This window comes from Accipiter gentilis, chromosome 12 (assembly GCF_929443795.1).
Source record: "Accipiter gentilis chromosome 12, bAccGen1.1, whole genome shotgun sequence".
Lineage (NCBI taxonomy): Eukaryota > Metazoa > Chordata > Aves > Accipitriformes > Accipitridae > Astur > Astur gentilis.
In genome coordinates, this window is record NC_064891.1 from 8,007,167 (window position 1) to 8,030,234 (window position 23,068).

The 23,068-nt window shown below is 39.8% G+C and overlaps 2 protein-coding genes across 4 annotated transcripts in view; both read right to left on the reverse strand.

Moving 5' to 3' along the window:
- Nucleotides 1-674: 674 nt before the first annotated feature.
- On the reverse strand, nucleotides 675-13,433 carry DCK (deoxycytidine kinase). Of its 2 annotated transcripts, none has more exons than XM_049814865.1 (7): nucleotides 13,158-13,433; nucleotides 11,766-11,884; nucleotides 8,408-8,601; nucleotides 7,464-7,611; nucleotides 5,815-5,930; nucleotides 5,216-5,315; nucleotides 675-2,025 (listed from the first exon to the last, which is right to left on the reverse strand). In XM_049814865.1, the coding sequence occupies exons 1-7, from the start codon at nucleotides 13,228-13,230 to the stop codon at nucleotides 1,999-2,001; spliced, it is 777 nt and encodes a 258-aa protein (XP_049670822.1). In that variant the 5' UTR covers nucleotides 13,231-13,433; the 3' UTR covers nucleotides 675-1,998. The 2 variants fall into 2 exon arrangements, with proteins under 2 accessions (XP_049670822.1, XP_049670821.1); XM_049814864.1 differs by having other exon boundaries at nucleotides 13,125-13,433.
- A 1,012-nt stretch (nucleotides 13,434-14,445) lies between these two features.
- The window catches only part of MOB1B (MOB kinase activator 1B), a 45,708-nt gene continuing 37,085 nt past the window's right edge, over nucleotides 14,446-23,068 (reverse strand). For both annotated transcript variants that reach the window (XM_049814868.1, XM_049814867.1), the window contains exons 5-6: nucleotides 21,354-21,517; nucleotides 14,446-20,774 (exon numbers count right to left, since the gene is read on the reverse strand). In XM_049814868.1, the coding sequence (XP_049670825.1) occupies nucleotides 20,697-20,774; nucleotides 21,354-21,517 (242 nt within the window). In that variant the 3' untranslated portion in view covers nucleotides 14,446-20,696. The remainder of the gene's footprint in view (nucleotides 20,775-21,353; nucleotides 21,518-23,068) is intronic.

A 23,068-nucleotide genomic window follows, 5' to 3' on the forward strand; every position in this document is an offset into this window, starting at 1 on the left:
TGGCAGTCAGAGACTTTGTAAAGCTTTCTGGAACGGAATGCAGATAACCTGCCACAGAATTTCTGTGTGCTCTGTGATGGGTTTAAAAAGAAGTCTTTATTAGAACTCAGAGTTGTTTACTCCTTGCAATGAGCACTGTCATTCCAATTCCTGTAATTAAATCCACAATTTTGACAGCTGAAACTGCAGGAATAATTGCACTGTTGGTCAAAATAAGTTGTTACTGTTCAGACTGTTGCCAAGAATGTTTTAAAGGCTTCTACTACGTGTTTCAAGTAAATCTGAACTGAATCTTCATCCATTCCACCTCACTTCATTTCTGGAGCAAAGATCTTAAAATCTTTCCTTTTACTAGGCAACCTTGAAGTCCAAAACACGACTTTCTACCATACTGTTGCTACGTTCCACTATAACACAGATATTATACGAAACACTTCCACTAGTCAGTCAGTTATACGTATGATACATTTTATATAATCCTGTGTCTCTATCCCATAAACTTGTTTCCCACACATGGAAAAAAATCTGAAGCCGGTCATAGTGTTTCAGAAATCTCAGACAACTTTTACACAAAATACACTGAGAATACAATCTTAAATTCATCCATTGTACTAGTATTATGTACCAGCAATTTACAACATAATTTCTTTCATGAGACAAAGGAGCCAACACTATTAAGCATTGAAAAAGTCTTTCCAACCACTTTTATTTTTCAGTCAACGGTTAGAGCACGCCAGCACAATTCCAAACACAAAAGAAGAAATTTCATCTCAAATTAGCAGGTAACAGAGGCACCACTGTACACAATAAAATGCTTTATAATAAAATTTTGCATTCAGAAGCCAGCTGTGCAATCATTCAGAAATGTTTAAAGCAGAACAAAGCAGCTCATAAAACACAGTACTTGAGGTGTGTACCCTGTATAGTTTATATTTTCTGCACCTGAAACAGAAGTGGCTCAGTTAATAAAACAAGATGCACTAGAACAGCAGCTACTCCACAAAGGTCTCCCCTTCTTACTACAAGAAGATGAGAAAGGACAGCCTACTTCAAATATTGCAGTATCTTGTATAAGCACCCAGAAGGCCCAGTAAACAAATGGAGAAGCTGGAACAAAAGCAGGAAGCCACCTCTGACATACGAAACATGATTAAGGAAAGGTTTAGGAACACGTCATTTACAGATGGAGGCCATTTCCAAAATTTTCTTCTTCCTTTTATGGTATCCATCAAGCAAACGTACTCCTCTACAGGAAAAGAGAACTTACCAACAACAACAAACAGCTCTGTTTTATTAGGAGCTTAAAAAAAAAATTGGAAAGAAAAAAACAACCCAAGCATGCTAAAGAATGGAAAGCCTCTTAATATCCTAGCTTACAGTGCACGATGAAAACAGATGTAAAAACTCATTTGATATCTACAGAATTTCAGCTATATTTGGATTTGTTTCAATTCAGTGTATTCTGTGAAGAACTTCAACTATCAAAATTGTCAGAAGACGTCGGTTTTATACCTTACAATACAAAACTCCACGTTATATTAAAATTCCCTCACCGGCAAAAATGGTTTTTAATTTTCTTCCTCAGAACAATGAGACATCCATTACAAATCAATTCCACTAAAAAACCACACAAGAGATCTAAAAAACTACTACCTTCTTTAAAATTAAATAGCTATCGGGCACAAAATAAATTAAAAAATACAATAAAATATTCTAGAAGAACTTACTGGTCTGATTAGAAACAGGCACAATATTTGGGAACTCTCACAATTCTAGTATCTTCAGAATTTACGTGTGTTACTTAATATAATACTGAACAGACCTACTGATTTCTTTTATAACTTCCCTATTCACAAAGTTTGTTTGTTCCTCACAATTAAATCAACAGGATTGAGTCCTGCCTCTCCAGAGGCCTTCTATAAAAGCAGAAGCTGTACTTCAGATTTTGATCGCACAGATGTTTGGAACAGTTTGACTCTGCCCGCGCTTCAAAGAGGATTATAACGTGCTCAAAAATTCTTTGACCTGCAAAAAGAAACAAATATTGTCAGTCAAACTAAGTATTTATCAACAGAAATATACAGCAACTACATTTACCTCTCCATTGCTTTATGCTTTACTACAACGTACAGAAACCAGAAAAATAATCTTAGGCTTGGCTATGCCATTTCTTGTCCATCAAGAATTTTTTCAGTCACGGTACCGGTAATTTAGCACATGCTGTGCCAAGAGAGATGCACTGGAACAATGCTCATTTCTCCCATGGTCCTAAACTACAGCCCTACATTGCAAATGAATTATCTTAAAAACTGGTCTAACCAAAACACAAGGAAGATAATGACCACCTCAAAAGACTGTCATTTGGAAAACATCATGTCACACGCACTACCAGAACAACATTCACATTTGATGTCAGTCAACGACCCAATGCATCTAATTAGTATGTTCCTTGGGATTTGAGGTTGGCAAATAAATAATAAAACAATACCCAGCAAAACCATAGTACTTGAAAAAATGCAATACTGTACAACAATGTCATAAATAGTTCAGCTACTGTTGAACTCCATTTCCAGTATTTAAAGAGTGGCTCAAATGGCTACAGCTACCTAAAAATTAATACTGAAGTTCCAGCCCATAGAATATTATCTAGGATCCCACATCGGAAATCCATGATCCTACACAGAGTACCAAGAGCCAGGACAGCACCTCAAATAATCCATGCAATTGCATGAGAATTGGATCCAAAACAGGCAGCGAGCCAAGCAGTGGGCTAGCAGTACACTTTCAAGTGTAATTATTTAAGACAAAAGCTTAAATTCAGGTCAGTACCAAAGCTTGCAGGAAGACAATGCGCTGCAAACTTGCTTTTTGCCACAAGCATGCGTGCCTTTTTGTTGCACCTGCTCCACTTCCCCTCCCAAAAGTAAAAGAGTAATTAATCCCTCCCTTTAAAGCGAAGCAGTAGGAAGAGGTGGCAGCGAGGGCCAGGCTACCTTTTTTAAACCCTAACAACCCAGTGGATACAAGACCCAAGGAATACAGACAGGGCCTAGGCACACAACTCCTACCTCAGTTTCAAGAGCATCCTAGCAACTACGCTGTGATGCAGTCTGAACTGGGAGCATTTTCCTCTCTGTCCACTCCAGCTAGACTACTGCATAGAAAGGAATTGACAATTCACTAGAGAACATGGTATTGTTCTTTTGGCAGAGGGTCTCATACAGAGAGCATCTATAAATGTTTTGTCCAAGTTCTTGACGTACAATGGGAACAGAGCTTGGATCACACTCTTCAACTGTGACCCTTCCCTTCCTAGTTCAGTGCTCAAGGAGGTGGAAAAAACCCGAGAGGTCAAATCCCTTCACGTAGAGAAGGGAACATGTCACAGTGCCAATACTCTAACTTGAAAGGTATCATGAGAAAGCCACCCTCCACTTTAAAAAGTAGCAACAGTAATACTGCAGGATGAACCTTACCACGATTTACAAACTAGGCAAAGTTTTAGGACAGGTCTCTGAAAGCAAGCATCTTAACAGAGAAGGAAGCACACAGGTTTTGGGTCCCCACTGGACATAAGCATACATTAAAGGTCAAAGCACCCAGCCTCATGAAGAGTGTAGCAGTTCTGGGACTCCACTTAGGAAATGCCAAAAAATAAGGCCAAAACAGGGCTTAGGCTGTTCCCAGATAACATGACAGCTACACAGGAGTAAACTCCTCTGAAATCCCTGTTCAGGTGGCTAAGCTTGACCTTATCTCATGGTGCAGATGGGAAGCATATTCGTTCCACAGCTGCGATGTCCAGTCATTCCATCAATTAACAAGCTTTAAAACAGCAAAGACCATGAAGGCTGTTTTTAATCAGGTGAAGAGTTCTACTTTGCAGCAGATAAACTGAGATCAAAGGACAAAGCTGCTTTTCTCGTGGGGTAAACAACTTATTTCCAAAGAGCAGAAAAGAGTGCGCAGACCTCAGTGCGCTGAGGTCTGTAACTCGTTGCAACTACTCAAATAAAAGTCAAGTTGTCCTCAGCTGAATCCCATCAAGACTGAAATACCAAACACCTGAGCAGTGAAAATGTTGATGGTTTGACCTAGCTTTAAAGTATATATTACACCTTTTTGTGCTAAGGATTAGATCTTCTCAATGTAAATAGAAACCTCAGCTTGAATTCTTTTTTTATCAGATGGACATTTTTTCCATGCCTTCAAATAAAACTAAAAAATGCTTCTGATTTATATTCCGCATTACTTCCTAAACAAAGTAGAAGGCTACATTTGAAAAGCACTCCCTGAAGTTTCAGACCACAGCTTTTGAGCAGGATTTTGAATAAGACTTTAATAAACACAACTGAAGGGAAAAATTTTAATGATAGTGCCAATTTAATAAACAAGACTAAAACTAAGGAGTATTGCAGCAGGCTCTAAGACTGTTCATTATCTGAATGTAACTCCATGACTCAAGTATTTTAGAAGGATGATTATACAGTGAAGTATATTTTTAGAGTAAAGGATCCCTATTTGCATTAGCTATACCACCCTTTGCTGTGACACGCTAACCACAAGAGAGGACAGCCCATATTCTCTTTCGTTTAGCTAGAAATATCTGCAAAAACTAAACCAGTTTGCCATTGGCTCACTGCTTTGGATCAAAATTCAGCTGCAGGTTCAGTAAACTCATCCTTCAATTTTCCATTGTAATGGTTTTGTACTGTACTTTCACAGTAGCCGGCACCAAAGTTCTTTTATTGACCAGCACTGTAGGTTAGACACTTTCACAGCTAACACAAGGAAAACGTTACCCCAGACATCCAACTCGGACCTGTGCAGCCTTCTTTCTCTCCCTCAACAGCTACCCTCATCCTCTCCCACCCCCATCACATTTCTTAGCACACCTGCACAATGTTAGAAGCAGGACATAGCAAGTAACAGTTCTTTTAAACAGTTGAGGGTTATTTAAATTAGAAATTTTATTTGCAAACAAAGCTACTAGTGAAAGTCTTCTCCAACAAGGCTGGAATATTTCCTTCCCTTTTATCTTTTTTTTTTCTCAATCAAAAATTAATGTAGGAAATAGCATGAAGAAACACAGGTTCTAAGTCTAGTCTGACTTCAAAGAATGCTACACTTTGAGATGCAAGAAGCATCCTGAAGTCATTTTGACATGCTGGCAATAAACCTAAATCATCAGTTTGTTCTGCTTGTGAAATTTTACCTTTTCAGTCATGTGATCATATCTGTCCTTTTTGCCTTTGAAGTCTTCATTAACATCCAACGTTAAAATAGGTATTTCCTGTAGATATTCAAAATCCGTTCTGTATTGGGATAGGAACAAGGAAAATATTACTAGTTAAAAAAAAAGTATACATCATTCCAGTCTCTGTCAGGATTTTCATTGTTAAGAATCTCATGAAAAGAACTGCCCATATAAATTACAGCCATGAACTCTGAATATAAAGCCACTTGAATTTACAGTGTGGCTCCTAGGATGTATTACTGATTCTTGAACATTCTGTTTCCCCAGCACCCAACATTAAATTCAACTGTGTACGACAATTAGTTCAGCTGAATCCTCTGCTATTCAGAGCTCTATGTGAAGAGAACTCAAGGCATGTTGTAGGTCCTAGCAATAATTAACGTGCTGTAAAGCCAGTACTACTAAGGAAGTATAGACAGAAATATTCCTGGAATTTAACTTTATCAGTTATAGGAACTGATCATAGGAAAAGCTGAAGTTTCACTGGTGGAAAAAGCATTATGGAACATCCTTACAAAGATTTACCCATCTTTAAGTAACCATTAAACAAACCCTACCGCAGTGTCCTATGCTGAAGCCAACTTTCATGTTTGTAGTGAAGCTTCTCCAGATATTCAATGGGAATTTCTTGCTCTTCATCTCTTCCACGCAAGTAAATCCTATTTAAGCATTTCTAAAGGCAAAAGATATTAAAAAAAAAAAAAATTGGTTGTTTTTACAGACCTACAGAGGAAGTCTAGTTTGCTGAAGGTTTTTTTGCCAACCCTTCCTACCCTTTTGCCTACCCTTCAATATGCCACTCTTTGCCAAAGATGAATATTCAACTTGCTAACTATCTTATGAGCATAGAAACATTATGTCATGTTCAGCTGACGGAGCCCACAGACTACACGCAAAGTCAAACAAGGACCCAAGGAAATGCATCACATTATTCCTCTGCTACAAGGAAAGGTCTCAAATAAGCTCTTTATTAAAAGAAGGGGTACCAGCATATTGCATCAAAAGAGCACAGAAATAGCCATTTGACATGATTGATAGGCATTTCAAAATCTCATTATCTATTTCTGGCTCTTAGGAACCCAATTTTCAAATGTACTAATGCATTTGTTCCTGTCCTGAACATATCCAAAGCCTCAATAACAAGTCAATCGAAACTGTTTAAAACTGTTGTACTTTTGTAATTTAAATACACATTCTTGACTTAAAGACAAAAAAAAAGCCCTCAATAGTGAGCCTAGTAAAAAAGCCCTCAGAGAAACTCTAGCATGTTACATTACACAGCTGTTTACAATAACAAAGTTGAAAGCATGGCACTTGGAAGTAAACAAGTATGATGGAAGTGACCTCTAAGTCAGTTACTGCAATTAGAGCTCTTCTAAACTCTTAAGTTTTTCTCTTGTTCATGTAAGTTTCATACTCAAAAGATATATTCATTATGTTGTTCTCTCCTTTTAAAAAAATATTAGATGCCCAAAGATCAAAGCATTGTCATAAAGCCTTACATACAGTAGGTGCATTCATCTGGCTTACCTCCATTGCTCCAGCTGCAAGGGCTTCACACACAGCCCCCCCAAATCAGCAGTGACATTAACTATAAATTGTTGTATCTATCACAACAATGTAACTAAATTGTCATATCTATCACAGCAATGTTCCTATAGCTATTTATTTCCTTTTTTTTTTTTTTATTTCCAGTGGTATTTTCTAGTTTGCTCTTGTCATATGTTCTGTTTTTATAATTAGAAAATCATTATCATCACATTTTATTTAAAAATACACAGGCTACATTTGAAAGAACATTTTTTTTTTAAGTATTTCCAGACCGTATTAGTCATAACTCAAGTATTATAGTCTTCAGGGAAATACTACAATCTGAACTGAACTATAATCATTAGGACTCTTACAGTGAAAGACAAGGGAGAATTTCTCAACTGTTTTCTTGCTTGAGACGTTCAAAGCAATCCCTGAAACAAAGATGCACTGATATGCAATGACACACAACTGTGACCTTACTGGAGTTGACTGCAAGCATATTATTCTTGTATGATAAAAAAGGTCTAGATTCATAGTTATACCCTACATCTTTTTAGGAAGACAAAAAAAAAAAAACACAACTATAAAAGCATAGACAAAGACCAAATTTCACAGGCAAGCCACAGAACATGTACCCTCATTCTCTGTGCAGTCATAAATTTTTATTCCTCACCTCAGGAGTGGCTCTGAGATAAATGATCCCATCCAACGCCAGGCTTTGACCAAACTGCTTATTCATCCAATCATGCCAGTCTTGGTAAATAGTCCATTCAGTTTCATTCATGCAATCAGACTCATATAAATTAGCAGCAAATATATATCTGAGAACACAAAATAGTTATGTAAACAAAAATTAGCTTCAACACAATTACTACTTTGTTTGCCTGAAGTATTGCACAGTAACTAGAAAAGAAGCTAAGCACAGTAATTCTGTAACTTCTTTGATGTATGCTTGGACTGGAAATAAACAGCTGGTATCCCCGTCCTGTAACTATGTCCATTGCAGTTGCCCATAGCAGTGTCCACAAAAAGCAGTCATATTTGCAGCTCAGGTACCTGTTCAGAAATAATCTAAAACCCACCACTGCTTTGTACACGGTGGTTATTTATTTACAATATATTAGAACACAGTGAACACCTAAGGATTACGTGATGGGATTTAGTTATCAAAGCTAACCTTCCCAATCCAGAAACAGAGGGTACAGCAATAAGAAATAGCTAGACCTGTTTCAAGAAGCATAAAAGAAAACAAGACTAAGTGACAAAGAAAGAAATTGCTCTTGACTCTTCTTGATGCCTACGCGCTTTCCTCTTGTCTTTCAAGGGAAACGTGCATGCACAAATCATAAAAAAACCTACCCACAAAGAATGAGAAACTACACATAGCTTATCAAGGTTATACAACAAAACTATAAACCCTCAATCCAGTAATTTTACTTCGCTGTCAACAAGAAGATAAAGATAAAAAAACACTTATTGAGGTTATTGTGATTGAACAGTATGAAAAATTATGACGAAAGGAGGTACAAAACTCAGTCACGCTCTGCTTTTTATTTATTTACTCATTTTACTTAGAAGAATTTTGATCTTTGCTTTAAGGACTTCAGTCCAACACACCTGTCACTGTAGACGGATCGCTCAAAGAAGACGACAGGATTCCCTGCTTCTTTGAGTTTGCCATCAAGGCACCTGAGCTGAGCCCGGATCCTGCTGAGACATGCATATGTCTGGAACGTGAAAGACCACCTCTCTGGTTTCTCATACATCATCCGAAGCACATTTCCACCACTCTTCTGTGATTCAGTCAGCTCCTGGTTTTAAACAAATACAGTGACCTTTTAAGTTGAGAAGGTGGACGACTAGGGTAAAACAGAATCGCTCTACTACATTAAAGCTGTTCAGCCTTTATGTCAGGTTTACAATTGCAGCATTTACCTCTCAACCCTATTTGTAATACAAGGCATAAACGCCAGTAATGTTATTCCTCCTATGGCACCGAGCTGAACGAGCAACTCTCTGCAACCTATAATGTCAAAATGCTCAAGTACCAAAACATTTTGAACACTATTTACGAGCTTTAATAAAAGAACAACATCCTATCAGTACAAAAAGTCAACAACATGGTAGAAAAATCAATGCTCCTTTTACTCTGACAAGTGTGGGTTTAAAGTTGGGCTTGTTTTGTTTTTCAATATATTAATTACCGTTCCTACGGTAACAGCTGCTGATGCAGCATCTTAAGGTATGATTATGCTCTCATCTTACCTGGGAAGTTCAGAACAGACTCCACCAGGCCAATGATCTCCCTCAGCACGTGAGCACTGCTCAAACACCTCGAGCCCGCCACTAAAGCTCATGGAAATTGAAAGCTGCGTGGCTCAGTTTTACTAGAAAACAGCCTGCTGAAGATGACTGCTTCTGTATGAATCTTTTTGCTACACTAACACCAAATCCAAATACGGACATATTTTCAAAATCTAGAGGTAGAGGTTAACACCTAGGCGATACAGTTAAGATTATGGAATTCCAGATTTCATCCTCAGTAAAAGTGAGCTAACCATACCTACACTAGTAAACCAAACGTGCCCAGCACCACACTCTGACACTGTGGCTAAGAGGCATGCAAGAGCAATAACCACAGCACTGAACTTTCTAAGCCTCCAAAAGGACATATGTACATGCAGCGGACTTCCAGCAGAGTCCCTACTGCCCAAACCATGCTTGGGAACTGCTTGGAAGAGTCCTAGCAGGCACAGGACAGAAGTCCGCTAGGGACAGGGGATGCAGCCTGGTTCTGCTATCTAGAACGTGCCCCCCTACTCCATAGTCAAGAGAGAAGATGCAGCTACAGTGACCTTTCACGAGTCGCAAGACTCTTATTTATCAGTTTCACCAGTAAATATAAAAGATATAAAACTGTCCTCCAGAAAAGATTCCAATATCCTTGAGAAACACTGTATTAAATAAGTAGCCCAGTACTAAGCCATCTGAATTATTACAGGTGCAACTTTCCTAAGAACTAGCAATTACAAAAGCACTAAATCATACCTCTTTCTAGGAACTTCCCAAATCTTTCTTTTTTTTTTTTTTTTTCTTTTTTTTTTTTTTTTGGTATTGTGGGACAATGAAAGTACCAACTTTAATAAAGACAGAAAAGTGAGTCTGCTTTTTGATATTAAACTATATTTTTTTAAAAAAGCAATCATTAAGATCTTGAATGCTGGTAACTTTTCTCAGAAAAGGGAAGAAAAAGGGGTAAAAATAGGCCTGTTGTTTGGGTTGCACAATATTCTTACCAGAAACAAAATAGGTGTGCAGTACTGTGCTGTTTTACAGCAGCTGTTGCTGTTACTGTATGAATTAGCCAACAGCAAGGAGAACATTACAAGCTATTGACAATGCACACAAGACGGTAAGAGATACCTACAGACACATGCACAAACAGCTTAACACACCGAGTACGGTCTTGTCTCTAGGAACCTTTTTTGAAGTGTTTCCTGACTAATTTTAGGAGTCATATATAATGTCATATTTCTGCAAACCAGCCAAAGCAAAAGGAGAAAAGAACAAATTAGCAAGTCTAACTTCAGGGACAATTATGATGGATTTGAAATTTTATATTAAGCTTACTGGACCTGACTGGGAAGCAGTTAACTTGCTTCATAACAGTCTATACAGTGACGTGGTTTGTGTTTGTGGGTAAAACAGCATTGATAAGATACCAATGTTTTGGCTATTGCTGAACAGTGCTTGCACAGCATCAAGGCTTTCTCCCTTTCCCACTCTGGCCCCCCAGCAAATAGGCTGCAGTAGACAAGAAGTTGAGAGGGGACACAGCTGGGACAGCTGACCCCAGCCGCCCAAAGGGATATTCCACACCACAGAATGTCACGCTCAGCAATTCAACTCAGGTACTGGAAGAAGGAGGAGGGGAGGGGGTTGTTTGCCAGGGTAACTGTTGCTCAGAGACTGGCTGGGCACTGGGCTGCTTCTAGGAGATAAGCCATTGCCTTTGCATCACTCCTTTCTTATCCTCTTCCCTTCGCTTATTAAACTGTCTTGATATCAACCCATAAATTGTCTTGCCTTCTTTCTTCCTATTCTCTGCTCTGCTGGGGGGGAGGTGAGCTGGTGTTTCTGTTGGTCTTTAGCTGCTGGCTGGGGTCAACCCATGCCACTAAATTAAAAAAAAAAAAATCTTTAAGTTGAAGTTCAAGTATATTAAATTAGCTTGTTAGCTTAGTTCTTAAAACTAAGGACATTAGTCTGGTTTTGTATTTGGATTTACTTGAGTATCGTGAAGAAAGAAAAAAATAAGAGAGCTAACACTGGAAAAATGTAGCTAAAGAAAAATTAGAAACAACACACCTCCATTAAAAGTTTACATTTATTTAACCAAAATACATTGTACTTTTTGCCAGATATAAAAAGAAAAAAAATAAAAATCTTCTACAGTTCATCAAAAACTGTCTACACAGTGATGACTTTGGCTACTAGGTAGCACCTGGATTGCCAACACAATCACAGGTAGCTGACAGAAAAAACAACACTATAAACAATTTAGCAGTAGTTCATTGTTTCCTAGACATTTTAGAGGACACCTTCCAGGACACCTGGACAACCCTCTGCTCTCACCTGGATAGTTTGCAGTTGCCAAAAAGTAACTTCTGCCTAACTTTTTTCCATATCTTGCTTTTATATATAAAATAGAACAGGCTTTTATCGCTTTTATAATTTACAACCTGATGTTGAATAACATTTATTGTATAATACACCAAGAAAATTGGAAAACAGGAACTCAAATATTGTGCTAAGAATCAGCAAAAATGTTGCTATGATGTACATTTTCTAAAATACCTGGTCTACAAGATATATTAGTTTTCTGAAATTTGAAGAACATTTGACTGGGTTTTTGTTTGGGTTTTTTTGTTTTGTTTTTTTTTTTAAAGTTTCACCTTTGTTTCCTTTACCATACCTCACAATCCTCTTCAGAGTTTTGCTGAACATTGCACCATCTAGCTACAGGCTCAGGAACAACTTCCCATTCCTCATCAGCTTGTTTGAGAATATTCACAAACGTCGATTTCCCTGCAGCTGTAGAAAAAGCATTCAGGAAGAATGGCAGTCAAAAAACACCGACAGCATCATTATTTAACTACTATACAACTGTGGTTTCAAATCCCATAAGCGAGTCTCCCATGTACTTTTGACTTCCCGACAAGCATGAAACAGAGACCATTGTGCACCACAGATCAATTAATTGTGCAACTGGGTTTTTCATTTTGTACCGCATGACACCCATAACCATCTGAAGAAAAATCAATAATGACAACAAGTCTCAGCCCAGATCAATTACCTCAGTTCTAGAAAGTTACATTTGCAACTAGAACACCAAGTCTTAAATTTTTAAAGATGCCTAGTGGTCCAGTCTCAGGCATGAAGTTACAGTCTTCCTAACATATTTTAGGAAAAAAGAAAAAAAAAAAACAAGCAGTGACAAAAGAAACATAAAGCAAGTGATGGTTTCTCAAATGAAGATACGAAGATGCATTACTAGTTACTTCCTACATCATGGAAATCATTAATCTGCCACCAATTAAAAAAAAGCTCAGGAAATTTTAAGAAGAGATACTTAGACCTGACAGAGGCCGAAATATGTATCAGTAAACAAACTGACACCCTGGCAACTCCTACCCTTCAACTCTAAGCATAGCCCCTTACCAGAAAAAAAAAAAAAAAAAAAAAAAAGGGAAGAGCATCTCATCATAAACAGCCCATAACTTTTCTGCTCTTTGTAGCAGTTAAACGGGCTTCTCTTATTAATTAGTACGAGTATTGAACATTACGAGTTTGACCTGACCGTTTGCATTTACACAAGTGTTTTACACTACAACCGGGAAAGGTGGGGGAGAAGTCCTATCCAGGACTTCCCTGCATCTTTAAAAACGTGAACAAGATAAAAACTGTAATAGAAAGCTTCACAGGCACACGCGCCCCTCCCAGATCTCGTCAATTGTATCGCATTAATTCCTACGGTAAGTATCTAAAGTTATTAACTGAACTGCTCCCACAATACAACCCGCCCCGCTAACCTAACGTCCCCCAACTTGACTAAAAGCCTTTTCTTTTTTTTTTTTTCGCAGGGGAAAAAAGCGAGAAAAACCTTGTGGAAGCGCCCACGCCGCTATGGCGGGAAGAGCCCCCCGGGGCCTGAAGGGGAAGGATGCTCCCGGCCTCGGGCGGGGAGGCCGCAGAACCGAGACCACCTCTTCAGCCTCCTCCTCCTCCTCCTCCCCCTCATACCCCCCCCCCGCCCCCCCCCCCCCACACACACCGGCCCCGGTGAGGCGACGGGCCCGCCGCTCACCGATGTTGCCCTCGACGGCGATCCTCTTGATCCTGCCGCCCTCCAGCCGCCCGCGCTTGGGAGGGGTGGCCATGGCGGAGAACGAGCGACGGCTCTGCCGGAGGAAAGCGGGGACAACAAGGCCGCCCGCTTAACGGCCGCAACGGAATTAACCGCCACCCGTCCGCCCCCCCCCCCCCCCCGCCCCTTCGAATTTGGCGCCCGCGGCACCGCCTACGGGTGGCCGCCAGGGCCAAGAAGGAGAGGAAAGGCGAGGAGAGGCCCTCCGCCTCCCGCCGCCGGCAGGGCGGGCGGTGGAGCCCGGCGCTGCGGAGCCAGGCAGAGCTGCGGAAGGAGATGGCATCGATGGGCGGGCAGCCACCCCTGCCACGAGTTGCTCGGTTCTCGGCCCAAAGGAGAGGCTTCACCCCCGCAACGAAACGCAAGCGGGACATAGGTAACCCAAAGGCCCTCAACCCCTTTACCTTAAAATTCTTCCAGAAGACTCTCAGAAGTGACACGGAGGTCGGGTTTTAATTAGTGCATGGCCACTTAGTGGGAGGGTTGTTGTTGAAAAGCCCGCAACAGCCACCGAACCCACGCTCGACCACACGTTTCCCAAAATACCGTCGCAGCATAAGACCGTTTCGGTTCCCAAAGGACCGAGTTAAACAGGAAAAATCCTTAAATCTATGGAAGGGGCACAGGTAGCAAGGCCATCGTGAACCAATGCACCCTCCTCTTGTGTAAAACCACGGACAACGGCCGCAAGCTGGGAATGCTGTCCCAGACCAGATTCTCTTTGCACGGTCCCTCACCCACACGCCCCCAGCCCAGATTTGTGGGGACTGAAGGAAAAGCCAGATTTTTAACCACCTTTTCAACCTGAGGGCACAAACCGCTTTCCAGCTGCACGCAAGGGGTGACTCACCAAGGGACTGGGGGCTTTGGCGTGAGAGAAGGCGGCAGAGGAGGCAATTGGATGCGGATGGGAGGGTAGGAAACCTGGAGTGCTGCAGCTGTCGGGGTCACAAGAGGCTTTTAGGAGAAATAAATTTAAAAAATAGAAAAAGGCACCTGTGCTGCCGAGCACAGCCGAAAGTGGAGTTTGTATTTTGTGTGAAGCCGGTGACCCGAGACAGCAGAGCACTTACGACTGCAACAGGACACCCTCCTCGTAGACAAAGCTTTCAAAACCGCCCCGGGGATCAGCACTGAGACACAGTTAATGCTATACTAAACTTGTTATCGGACATCCCACACCGAGCTCCATCCATACAGGTTAAATTCAGGTCATGAAACAAGGAAATGAAAAGGGTATCAGGTTGTTTTATTGCTATTGTGTCTGCCTGCAATACAAATATTCACAAATTCAGACAAGGCAATTACAAAAATCTAATTTGTATGTGTAATTTGCATATGTGTACAATATACAGGAAAAAATCTATCTACAAGTAGAAGATAATTTAGAAACAAGTTCAAGAAGGAAATAAAGACAATCATGGTCAAACATAGCTATTTATTTTCTCTTATAAACAGCCTTCAGTTTCTTATTGAAAAAAAAAACCTAGAATTTAAATATTTTGTCCCATCACATACAACAATCTGTATACATTATTTACAACTCTCAAATAAACATGTTGCAGATTTTCAGACATTCAACTTTTTTTTTTTTTGTCATCAAAAGCTGTTCCCATTTAAAACTAAAATACCAATCAAGTGACTACAAACTGAAGCGATATTGGCACAGTTAGCTTACAGTAAGGGTTCTCATCTTGCATTTTCTATTTTACACTGCATTTTCTCCCATACATTTTAGGATTCTAAAGAAGGAGGAAAGGTTAGTGTTGCTTTCATAATAGCCTTTTTTTTTTTCCTTCAAAAATGGCCTTTTATTGAAACCTCATTCACTTTTATTGCGTTCTTCTGTCTCTTCCATTGCACATCAAGGTATGTGCTTCTAGGTACTAAGCAACACAACCACAGCATACCTAAGTAGTAAAACAGCCATGAAAATAAGTGTTCCCTCCGTGACATGTCTCTGAAAAATGTCAGAAGTTGCAAATGTACAAAAATAATGAGTATAGTTTAGTGGCTATAAAAATTAATTTCCCCTAAAAATACAATACTCTATGAACAATTTAGGGAATTGGTTCTTCAAACAAAAACATAATTTGATATTTATCTAGACTGCAATCTTAACCTGGTAAGAGGAAATTGTAAGAAAAGCAGGAAAATAAAAAGGTTTAACCCTTAAAATAACCAATGTTAGTCTCATCTTAAAAGAGAAGATATCCAGGAAAAGATGACAGGCATTCATTAAACTGCTAGTGGTTTTAGTAGTGCAGTTTGGAAAAAAGACAACTGATACATCAGCAGTGAAGGAAACAAGATTCAGTGTAACAGGGAATCTTTCAGTGAAAGAAAAGCAAGGAGTCTGTGCTGCAGCTTTTTAAATAGTCCAACTAAAAGGGGGCAGTTTATATACAGTAATACAGCACTCTGGCAGGTAGGAAGCGGGGAGAAGGTAGCAAGGAAAAGAACAACTATCCAAAAAGGATGGGTTTATAGTAAAATTGTGTTTGGTGATTCAAGAGAAAGGGAGGGGGAGTGAGAAACAGAAAGGAACAATCCAAAAGGTAAGTAAAGTCCATAGCAGCAAATAGGTATCCTTACCTGTTAAATGAGTGTCAAGGGACACTGGGAGAGTGTTCAGTTCCTAAATACTGAATAAGGACAGTGCTCCTCTATATCTTAAAGTAAAAGCAAAAGTTCAAAGCTCTACATTGCATAGTAAGCAGTAAAAGAAACTTGATACTTGCAGATGGGCCACCTGCCCCTTGAAACCTGTCTTCTCCCTTCAGCTACCATTCAGCTACCTGCAACAGCAGAATGTGGCATTTTTATTTTCTATTTGCATGATTAACTTGTATCCCTGACTTGAATTTGAAAGGCTTGAAAAACTCTTTCTGTGAAGATCATGTATCCACACCATCTAAACACTGTCAAGATTGGCAACGGTGGCCAAACTTGATGAACTTAGCAGAGTTTGCCCCATCCTGTCTCGAGGTAGATGACCTCCTGAAGCTACCACCCGAATCACTGACAAGGTCTAATACGCTGGTAACTGAAAAACACCACAAACCACAGAATTTCAGGACCCTATTATAGTGGAAGGCCTCAGCCAGCACTGGCAGCCCAGCCTGGTTTAAGCCCACCAGCACCTTCTGCTCCCAGTGACAACAAAGCTCAAAGTTTTTGTCTCAAAGCGCTAGTGACACAGAACAGAGTCCATCTGTAATGTGGGTCTAGAGCAGCGCGGGGTTTGTTCAGGGTTCATTTCTCTGTGTTTTCTTTGGGGATGGCGAGGCGGCGTCCTCCCCCTTCCTCCCAAGAAATGCACTATTTTATGAACACATTCACTGGATGGAGATTCCATTTGTACAACATGGCAACTTTTGTTTAGCTTCTCAATGTGCCCTTACTTCAAGAGTGTAAACACACATCAACATCTGGTCCCACATCTTTTTGAAGAAAAAAACAATTTAAAAGCTGCAAATATAAAGAGGGTAGGGATACTAAATCCCAAACACTGCATACATATCTTCAATGTTCTTATTTTCAAGTGTTGTATAATTAAACAATGTGTTCATACAGCTGTCAGGCAAATCATGATCTCCAAGCTTTTATTACATGCCTAGAAACTATTCTGTAAAAGTGTTTTCTACTGCCAGATACTAAATACAAAAAATATGCTATTCACGCAAGACTATTTTTTTTTACATATTACATTCTAATTGGCTGAACTGCAGCAGATGCCTCTGAATTTCTAGAACTGGCTAGTTAAAAAAAAACAAAAAACCACCAACAACAGAAAAAACAACCTTTCAGAGCAGAAGTATGCCAAAAAGAGAGAACTACCACACTGATACCACTCCACACAAATCCTCGCTTCTAAATATTTTTCTTTTGAGTTTTGTGCTGGTACATGACACCACACCAGTGAGACAGCTTTAAATCTAATGGAGGATATCTCCTATTTAGCACCTTGGAGCAGACTTCTGCCATTCTCACTCTCGCATCTTGCTGCAATGCGATAACAGGAGCTCTAGCACTGGTTAAAAGGCTCCTCTCCAGTAAGCACTATCAGCACAGGGAACATGCACACACAGCAGCCTCTTGAGCAGCACTGACTCAACTCAGCAAAGAGGTTTTCATTGGAAAGTTTACAGGATTTTTAATATCAAACTGCACTCTTCACGCCTCTGTAGCTGGAAATTTTCAGTCATTAAACACTCCTTGGATAGAAGCACGCGTAAAAGGCTGTGTGTCTAAGATCACATTCTTAAATTCAGCTCCCTGCATGACTGGACTCTGTTTAAAATCGTGCAGTTCAAATTTGGGAGTTAAGCTGCTTTTGCATAGTCAGGTGGATGCTGACCGCTCCCATAACACTGAAAAGACAATAGTCTTTTGCATTTTCCAGTCCTGAGCCAAGAGAGCCCTCCAACCCTGTACCCAAAGCTAGCTCTGCCACCCTACTGATGCCAAACCAGGCTCACGTAGTCATGTCCACATCAGATGTCAGGTATGCTACTCAGTTAAAAACAATCCTGCAGCTGCAAAGACGTCACAAATGATGCACGTGGTCCGTAGAAGTACTGCATTCCCAGCTACCTCATCAAACATACCATACAGCCCATAAAAAGGATAGCACCTACCAAAGGAACGCTTTTTCTCCAACTGTTCAGCAGGATGGTACTTGCCCAGTCCAACACATGGGATATTTTGCCCACGGGAGCTCCTTCTTTCTTATCAACCCATTACTCAACTCCAGACAGCAGCATTTAGGTCCTACAGCACCAACTGACTCTTCCACTGGCCAACAGAATTACATGAGGAAAACCAACATTTGCCAGACCAAGTATGTCCTATGAACAGTAGGACTGACAAAAGCATTGAGGTGAATACTGCAGTAATAGGCAACTTGGCAAAGGTAAGGAAATTGTGCTCGTGCTTCTTGTTTGCTTTTGGCTCTAATTTTCTTATGCCTTGTGCATATTTTTCCAACCCCCAACTCCCTGAAGAGGCAAGAGAATTGAGTATCTCCCCTCTTTTCCTCCCACGTGTGTGTATGTACACGGAAGAGTCAAGATCCTTACTGGCTGAGAAGTGGTAAGACCTTACTCCACCCTTTTTAAACTAAGAGTTTGTTAAACCATTTGAGGGAAAGCTCTCTTCGCATCATCAGCTTGATTCAGTATGGACTGTGGTAACTCCAATCCAATCCCAACACTCAATGTTAAGAAAAACACAATATAAAAGTCCTTTCCTTGGACATCCACACATTAAGAAAACTTGGTAATTCTGTACGATATAAAAAAAAGCTGAAACATAAGGAAAACTGAAAATTTCACTTGTCCTTTGAGCAGATTATAATGGGCTATGACATTGATCTGCAAAGGAGCCAAACACATTCTACATTTTCTTGAACCATAATGAAGCTTCGAATGAAACCAAGGACTGTTTTAATTACAAATGCTAAGCTGCAGGTTGTTCTGCAAGCAGCCTCTGTATCTAACATTAGTGTAGCCAAACCTAAATTCAATATGAACACCACTGCATGACCATTCTTCACTATGCAATACTCCACATTTCCATTTCTAAATAAAAAGCAAAGAAACAAGTACAAAATGCCAGTTTATAGCTCAATAACTCAATACTAGGTTTTCTCAATTGTTCTCATGTCTGTTGGGGGGCGGGGGGAGACAGACAGACAGAGACAGAAGAGGTAACAAAACATTAAATTGCTTCTCCAGGAAGCAGCTGAAACAGACTAGGAAATTTAACTCCATTGAAGATAACATAGGTCTTAAAATAACCTTCAGAAGCTTCTGAAATAGATAATTTTAACTCAGAAGTAGCGATTCTAGTCTCCCAAAAATGAGTGTGCTTAGATGTTTATTAGCTGGCTATACTAATGGCCACTTACATATTTTGCAGGCTACTGCACAGTATTTTCAGTCAAGCAAAGGTGCACAAAACATGACATCAACTTTTCTGTTGTACGCTAACCTTGGCTTCACCTGCAAATTTTAGAGGCTCAGAAGTCAGTCTAGCGTACACCAGCCACTTAAACAGCTTTGTGTTACTCAGGTCTAAAAATGGTGGTTTTGCAGGGTCACAATCTATCAAAGCCTGTTAACACTGACCACCTGGTGTACTGTATTTGGCAACTACTGATATCATGAAATAGCACCATACAGATTTCTTTGAATCCAAAATACAACAGCTTTGACAAGATCCGTAAATGAACAAGAGAGCTAGTCATATGGGCTTCTACAATGGGAAACCTGACTGATACAGTTGCAGCAGAAATTTCCAAATCATCATCTGTGTATCATCCCAGAGATTACCTTCTCACAGGTGATTCTCATTTCTGGTTTGAGAAAACACAAGGCTAGGGAGGGGAAGACACTAACCCAGGTGGGGGAAGGCCACATTTTTATTAGTTTTTTTTCATGGTCCATGAAATTATATTCCCTCCAAGATGCATTTCCTACCACAGAAAACACTAGCCACCAGAGCTCCTCCACAGAGCCAGGTTTTTTGTTTACAACTTATGAACATCATTTCACTAGTTATTCTTCAAGCCAGATTTTTCTTAGTATTACCCCAATGCATTTTTTTAGATTGAATATTTTCCCTAACTGTATCTGTGCAAACTAACCGTTCATTGGGCAAATGCTAGGAAACTTAACAAAAGTGACTGACCCAAGTTGATGCTTCCCTGTTAAAAAAATAAAAGCAACTATGAAAAGCCAAAACCAATGGCAACAGAAATGTAACTACTTGCTAAGCACAGGTTCTTTGTAATTTTGACATTGCCTTCATAATTTTGCTTTAGCAAATAGAACTTCACCATCACTTTTCTTTATAAGAAATATCTAGTTTTGAAAAAATCTATATTAATCTCTAAAAAAATAAGACAAATATTTGTATTAAAAGCTGGAGATCATTGATTTCAGTAAGTTATGGCTTTTTCTAGTGTAAGCATATATATATTTTTCTAAAACAAGTATCAGTAAGTGTCCTGGGTGTTAGTTCATATTTTCTGTTTCCAGCAATGTTCAGTACTGTATGTGCTTTGCACCTCAGAAGTGAGTCTGCCAAGGCACTTAGAGAATGTAAGCAAGTCTTTTAGGAACTTCATGAGAATGGGCTACCACTGACACAATACAAGAACCCATCCACCAGCAGAGTCAATTCCCCAACCAAGCATGTTTCCTTTATAAACACTCAGCACCTGCTAAAATTCCACAATGAATAACAACAATCAAAAAAAAAAAAAAAAAAAAAAAAAAAAAAAAAGAAAGCTATTTACCACGTATCACTAACAGGTAAAAAATTTCCCCTAATAAAAGCACAGAAAGTAGATCTTGGCTGCCATTAGTAACAGCACAGGTTTTTGTTTTGTTTTTAAAAAAAAACAAAGGAACAAAAAACAAATACCACACGCTTGCTTAAAGAAACAAGTGACTTCAAGAAATGCTCTTCCTTTTATCTGTCCTTAGAGGTGAGTTTTTCAATCAGTTCTTGAAGTGGTGCAAGTTCTCTTCTATCAATAAGGTTGAATTCCTGTAACAGGGATGAGGAGAAAGACATACATACAGAGATTTACATGTGCAGCTCAGGTAAGAAGTCTTATTCAGACAGAAGTTATTCGGTAGTAGGCTCTTCGAGTCCAGGCTTAGACACTACAGCATTTTCTGCCTGTCTGCCATTAAGCTGAATAGCAGTGTTCGACTGCTGAAAGCTTTTTCCCCAATTAAAGGAAGGAAACGTAAGAAGATGCTCTTTTATTACAAGGGCAGGGGAGGAATGTAGCTCTGAAGCAAGCACACGCTTTTCAATCTAGCTTCAGATGCTGTCCTACCTCTTTCTTTTGTTAGGAATTACTGTTCTACTGATTTATTTGGTAGGGAATACTTTTCAGTATTCAATTTTGCAACAAACACTTTGCTGAAAACTTTTCCGTTCCCTGAATACTTCCAGCAGTAAATATACATAAAAATGGAGTAAGACACTATCTTAGGGTCCTGGAGATGTTGACTCTCTTACAAATACACCAGCTGTTAAGAAACTGAAGGGGCATTACTTTGATACATTACTTTTTCCAGAATATAATTGTAACCATAGTGCTCCTGCCACACTTACCTGAACAAAAAATATAAAGTGCTTGAAAGAAGTGTTAAGGTGTGCCTCTTCCTGTAGCTGGATCACTGGATCAAAGTGCTGGTGATAAATGTGAGCATAAACTCTGAAGAGACGCTTTAAAATTGTCTTTGCCACTGACATGAAATTCTTTGGGAACGGTACACCTAGAAATAAGAAAACAGATGGCTTATTTTTAAACGCCCATGCCATGTTCATGTATTTGGAAAGTCATTATAACCCAACCCTATCTCTTGCACAAGAAGGGCTGTTCCATTTCACTCAGCAATTCCGCCTGTAAATTACATCATGTAGTTCGGCTTAAGGACAATGACAAGCTCATTCAAAGACCAGAGGGGAGGCTTCCCTCCCTTCAGTAGACCTGTGGCTCCTGAACTTTTTCCAAGACAAATCTGACCACATTTCTACACTGAATCCTCCTAGCTTCAGCTTCCAGCTACTAAATCTTGTTATGTCTCAGCTCAGTTTCCTGAAGAGCCTTCTCTGATCAAGAGTCTTCCTCCCTTGTGGTAGGATTCAGATACCCAAACACAGGTTATCTTTATGTGCTTATAGATGCCCCCTCAGTACCTGCCCGGTCTCTGACTGCCAATGCAGAAAAGGAGAAGTCTCCTGCAGTCTCTGAGTCTCACAAATGGCTCCGTGCACGTGTCCAAGATACCACAGGGTACTCCAAGGGACACCAGATACTTTTGTGTAGGTAACCGAAACCACCTTTGGTATCAGCCATCGAGTTTTACACTTCTCTTGGCTAAAGTGAAATCAGAAATAGGCTCTCTTCCACCTGCCTCATGCCCAGCAAATAAGACTCCTGTTTCCATCCTGCTCATTGCCATTCCCCAGCCAGAGGCTACTGCTTTCTTAACTGCCTGCTGAGGTACTCCGAAACATGCTCCTTTCAGTCATCTCGGTGAAAATGACCCAGGACAGGTAAAATCAGTTTCAAAAGCAGATCTCTGTCAGTGCACAAGTTTTATTAAAACTGGTTAGGAAACAGCAACGAGCTACTGAGAGCAATAATCTCTTTAGTTGACACATTCACAGGCTAAAAAAAGATGTGTATTAACCATCTAAAAAGAAGATTAAACCTGTCTAGCTTCTCATCACATGGCAGTTTTTCCCAGTCAGCTTAGCTCTTTTGCAGTCTTTCCAATTGCTGAAGTCCTGTCTGAAGGCCAGAAGCCCAAGCTGGATGCTGTAGGCCAATCATGATCTCACCAATGGTTTAAAACCCTAGCAAATTAAATTTTCATACTCCTACTTAAGCTTGCCCTGCTTACACATACATAATTTCTTTCACTGGCTGCTGCATTGCATGGGTAGTTCATATTTAGTTGGTTATTCATTGTGGCCTTTAAGTCTCTTTCTAAATCACTACCTTTCAAAATTACATCCTGCTAAAAGAAAAAAGTCTTCAGCAAAGTATATGCTGCAGTTAAAGGGGTCAAGTCCTCATGTTGTCTTTTGAACACAACTTTAATATTAACTGTAACTATTTAATATCATTCCTATTAGTAGTTGAGATTTCTACCCCAGCTCTCAACTCTGCCCTGAAACACCAAAACGAATGCCATAGTATGCAAAGAAACCATGCTCGCATCTACTGAGAAAGGAAGATTCGTCTCTTGTCACTTCTTCCCAAACTAACCAACTTTCTCTGCATATCTGCTTAACTCTAAGTAAAAACAAATGCCACT

Coding starts and splice junctions, on each gene's coding strand:
- DCK (XM_049814864.1), bottom strand. CDS start 13,230: ATGGCCACCCCTCCCAAGCGCGGGCGGCTGGAGGGCGGCAGGATCAAG. Junction 11,885..13,124: donor CCGTCGCCTCACCGGGGCCG/GTGTGTGTGGGG, acceptor CTTTTTCTACAG/CTGCAGGGAAATCGACGTTT. Junction 8,602..11,765: donor ACTCTGAAGAGGATTGTGAG/GTATGGTAAAGG, acceptor GTTTAAAACCAG/GAGCTGACTGAATCACAGAA.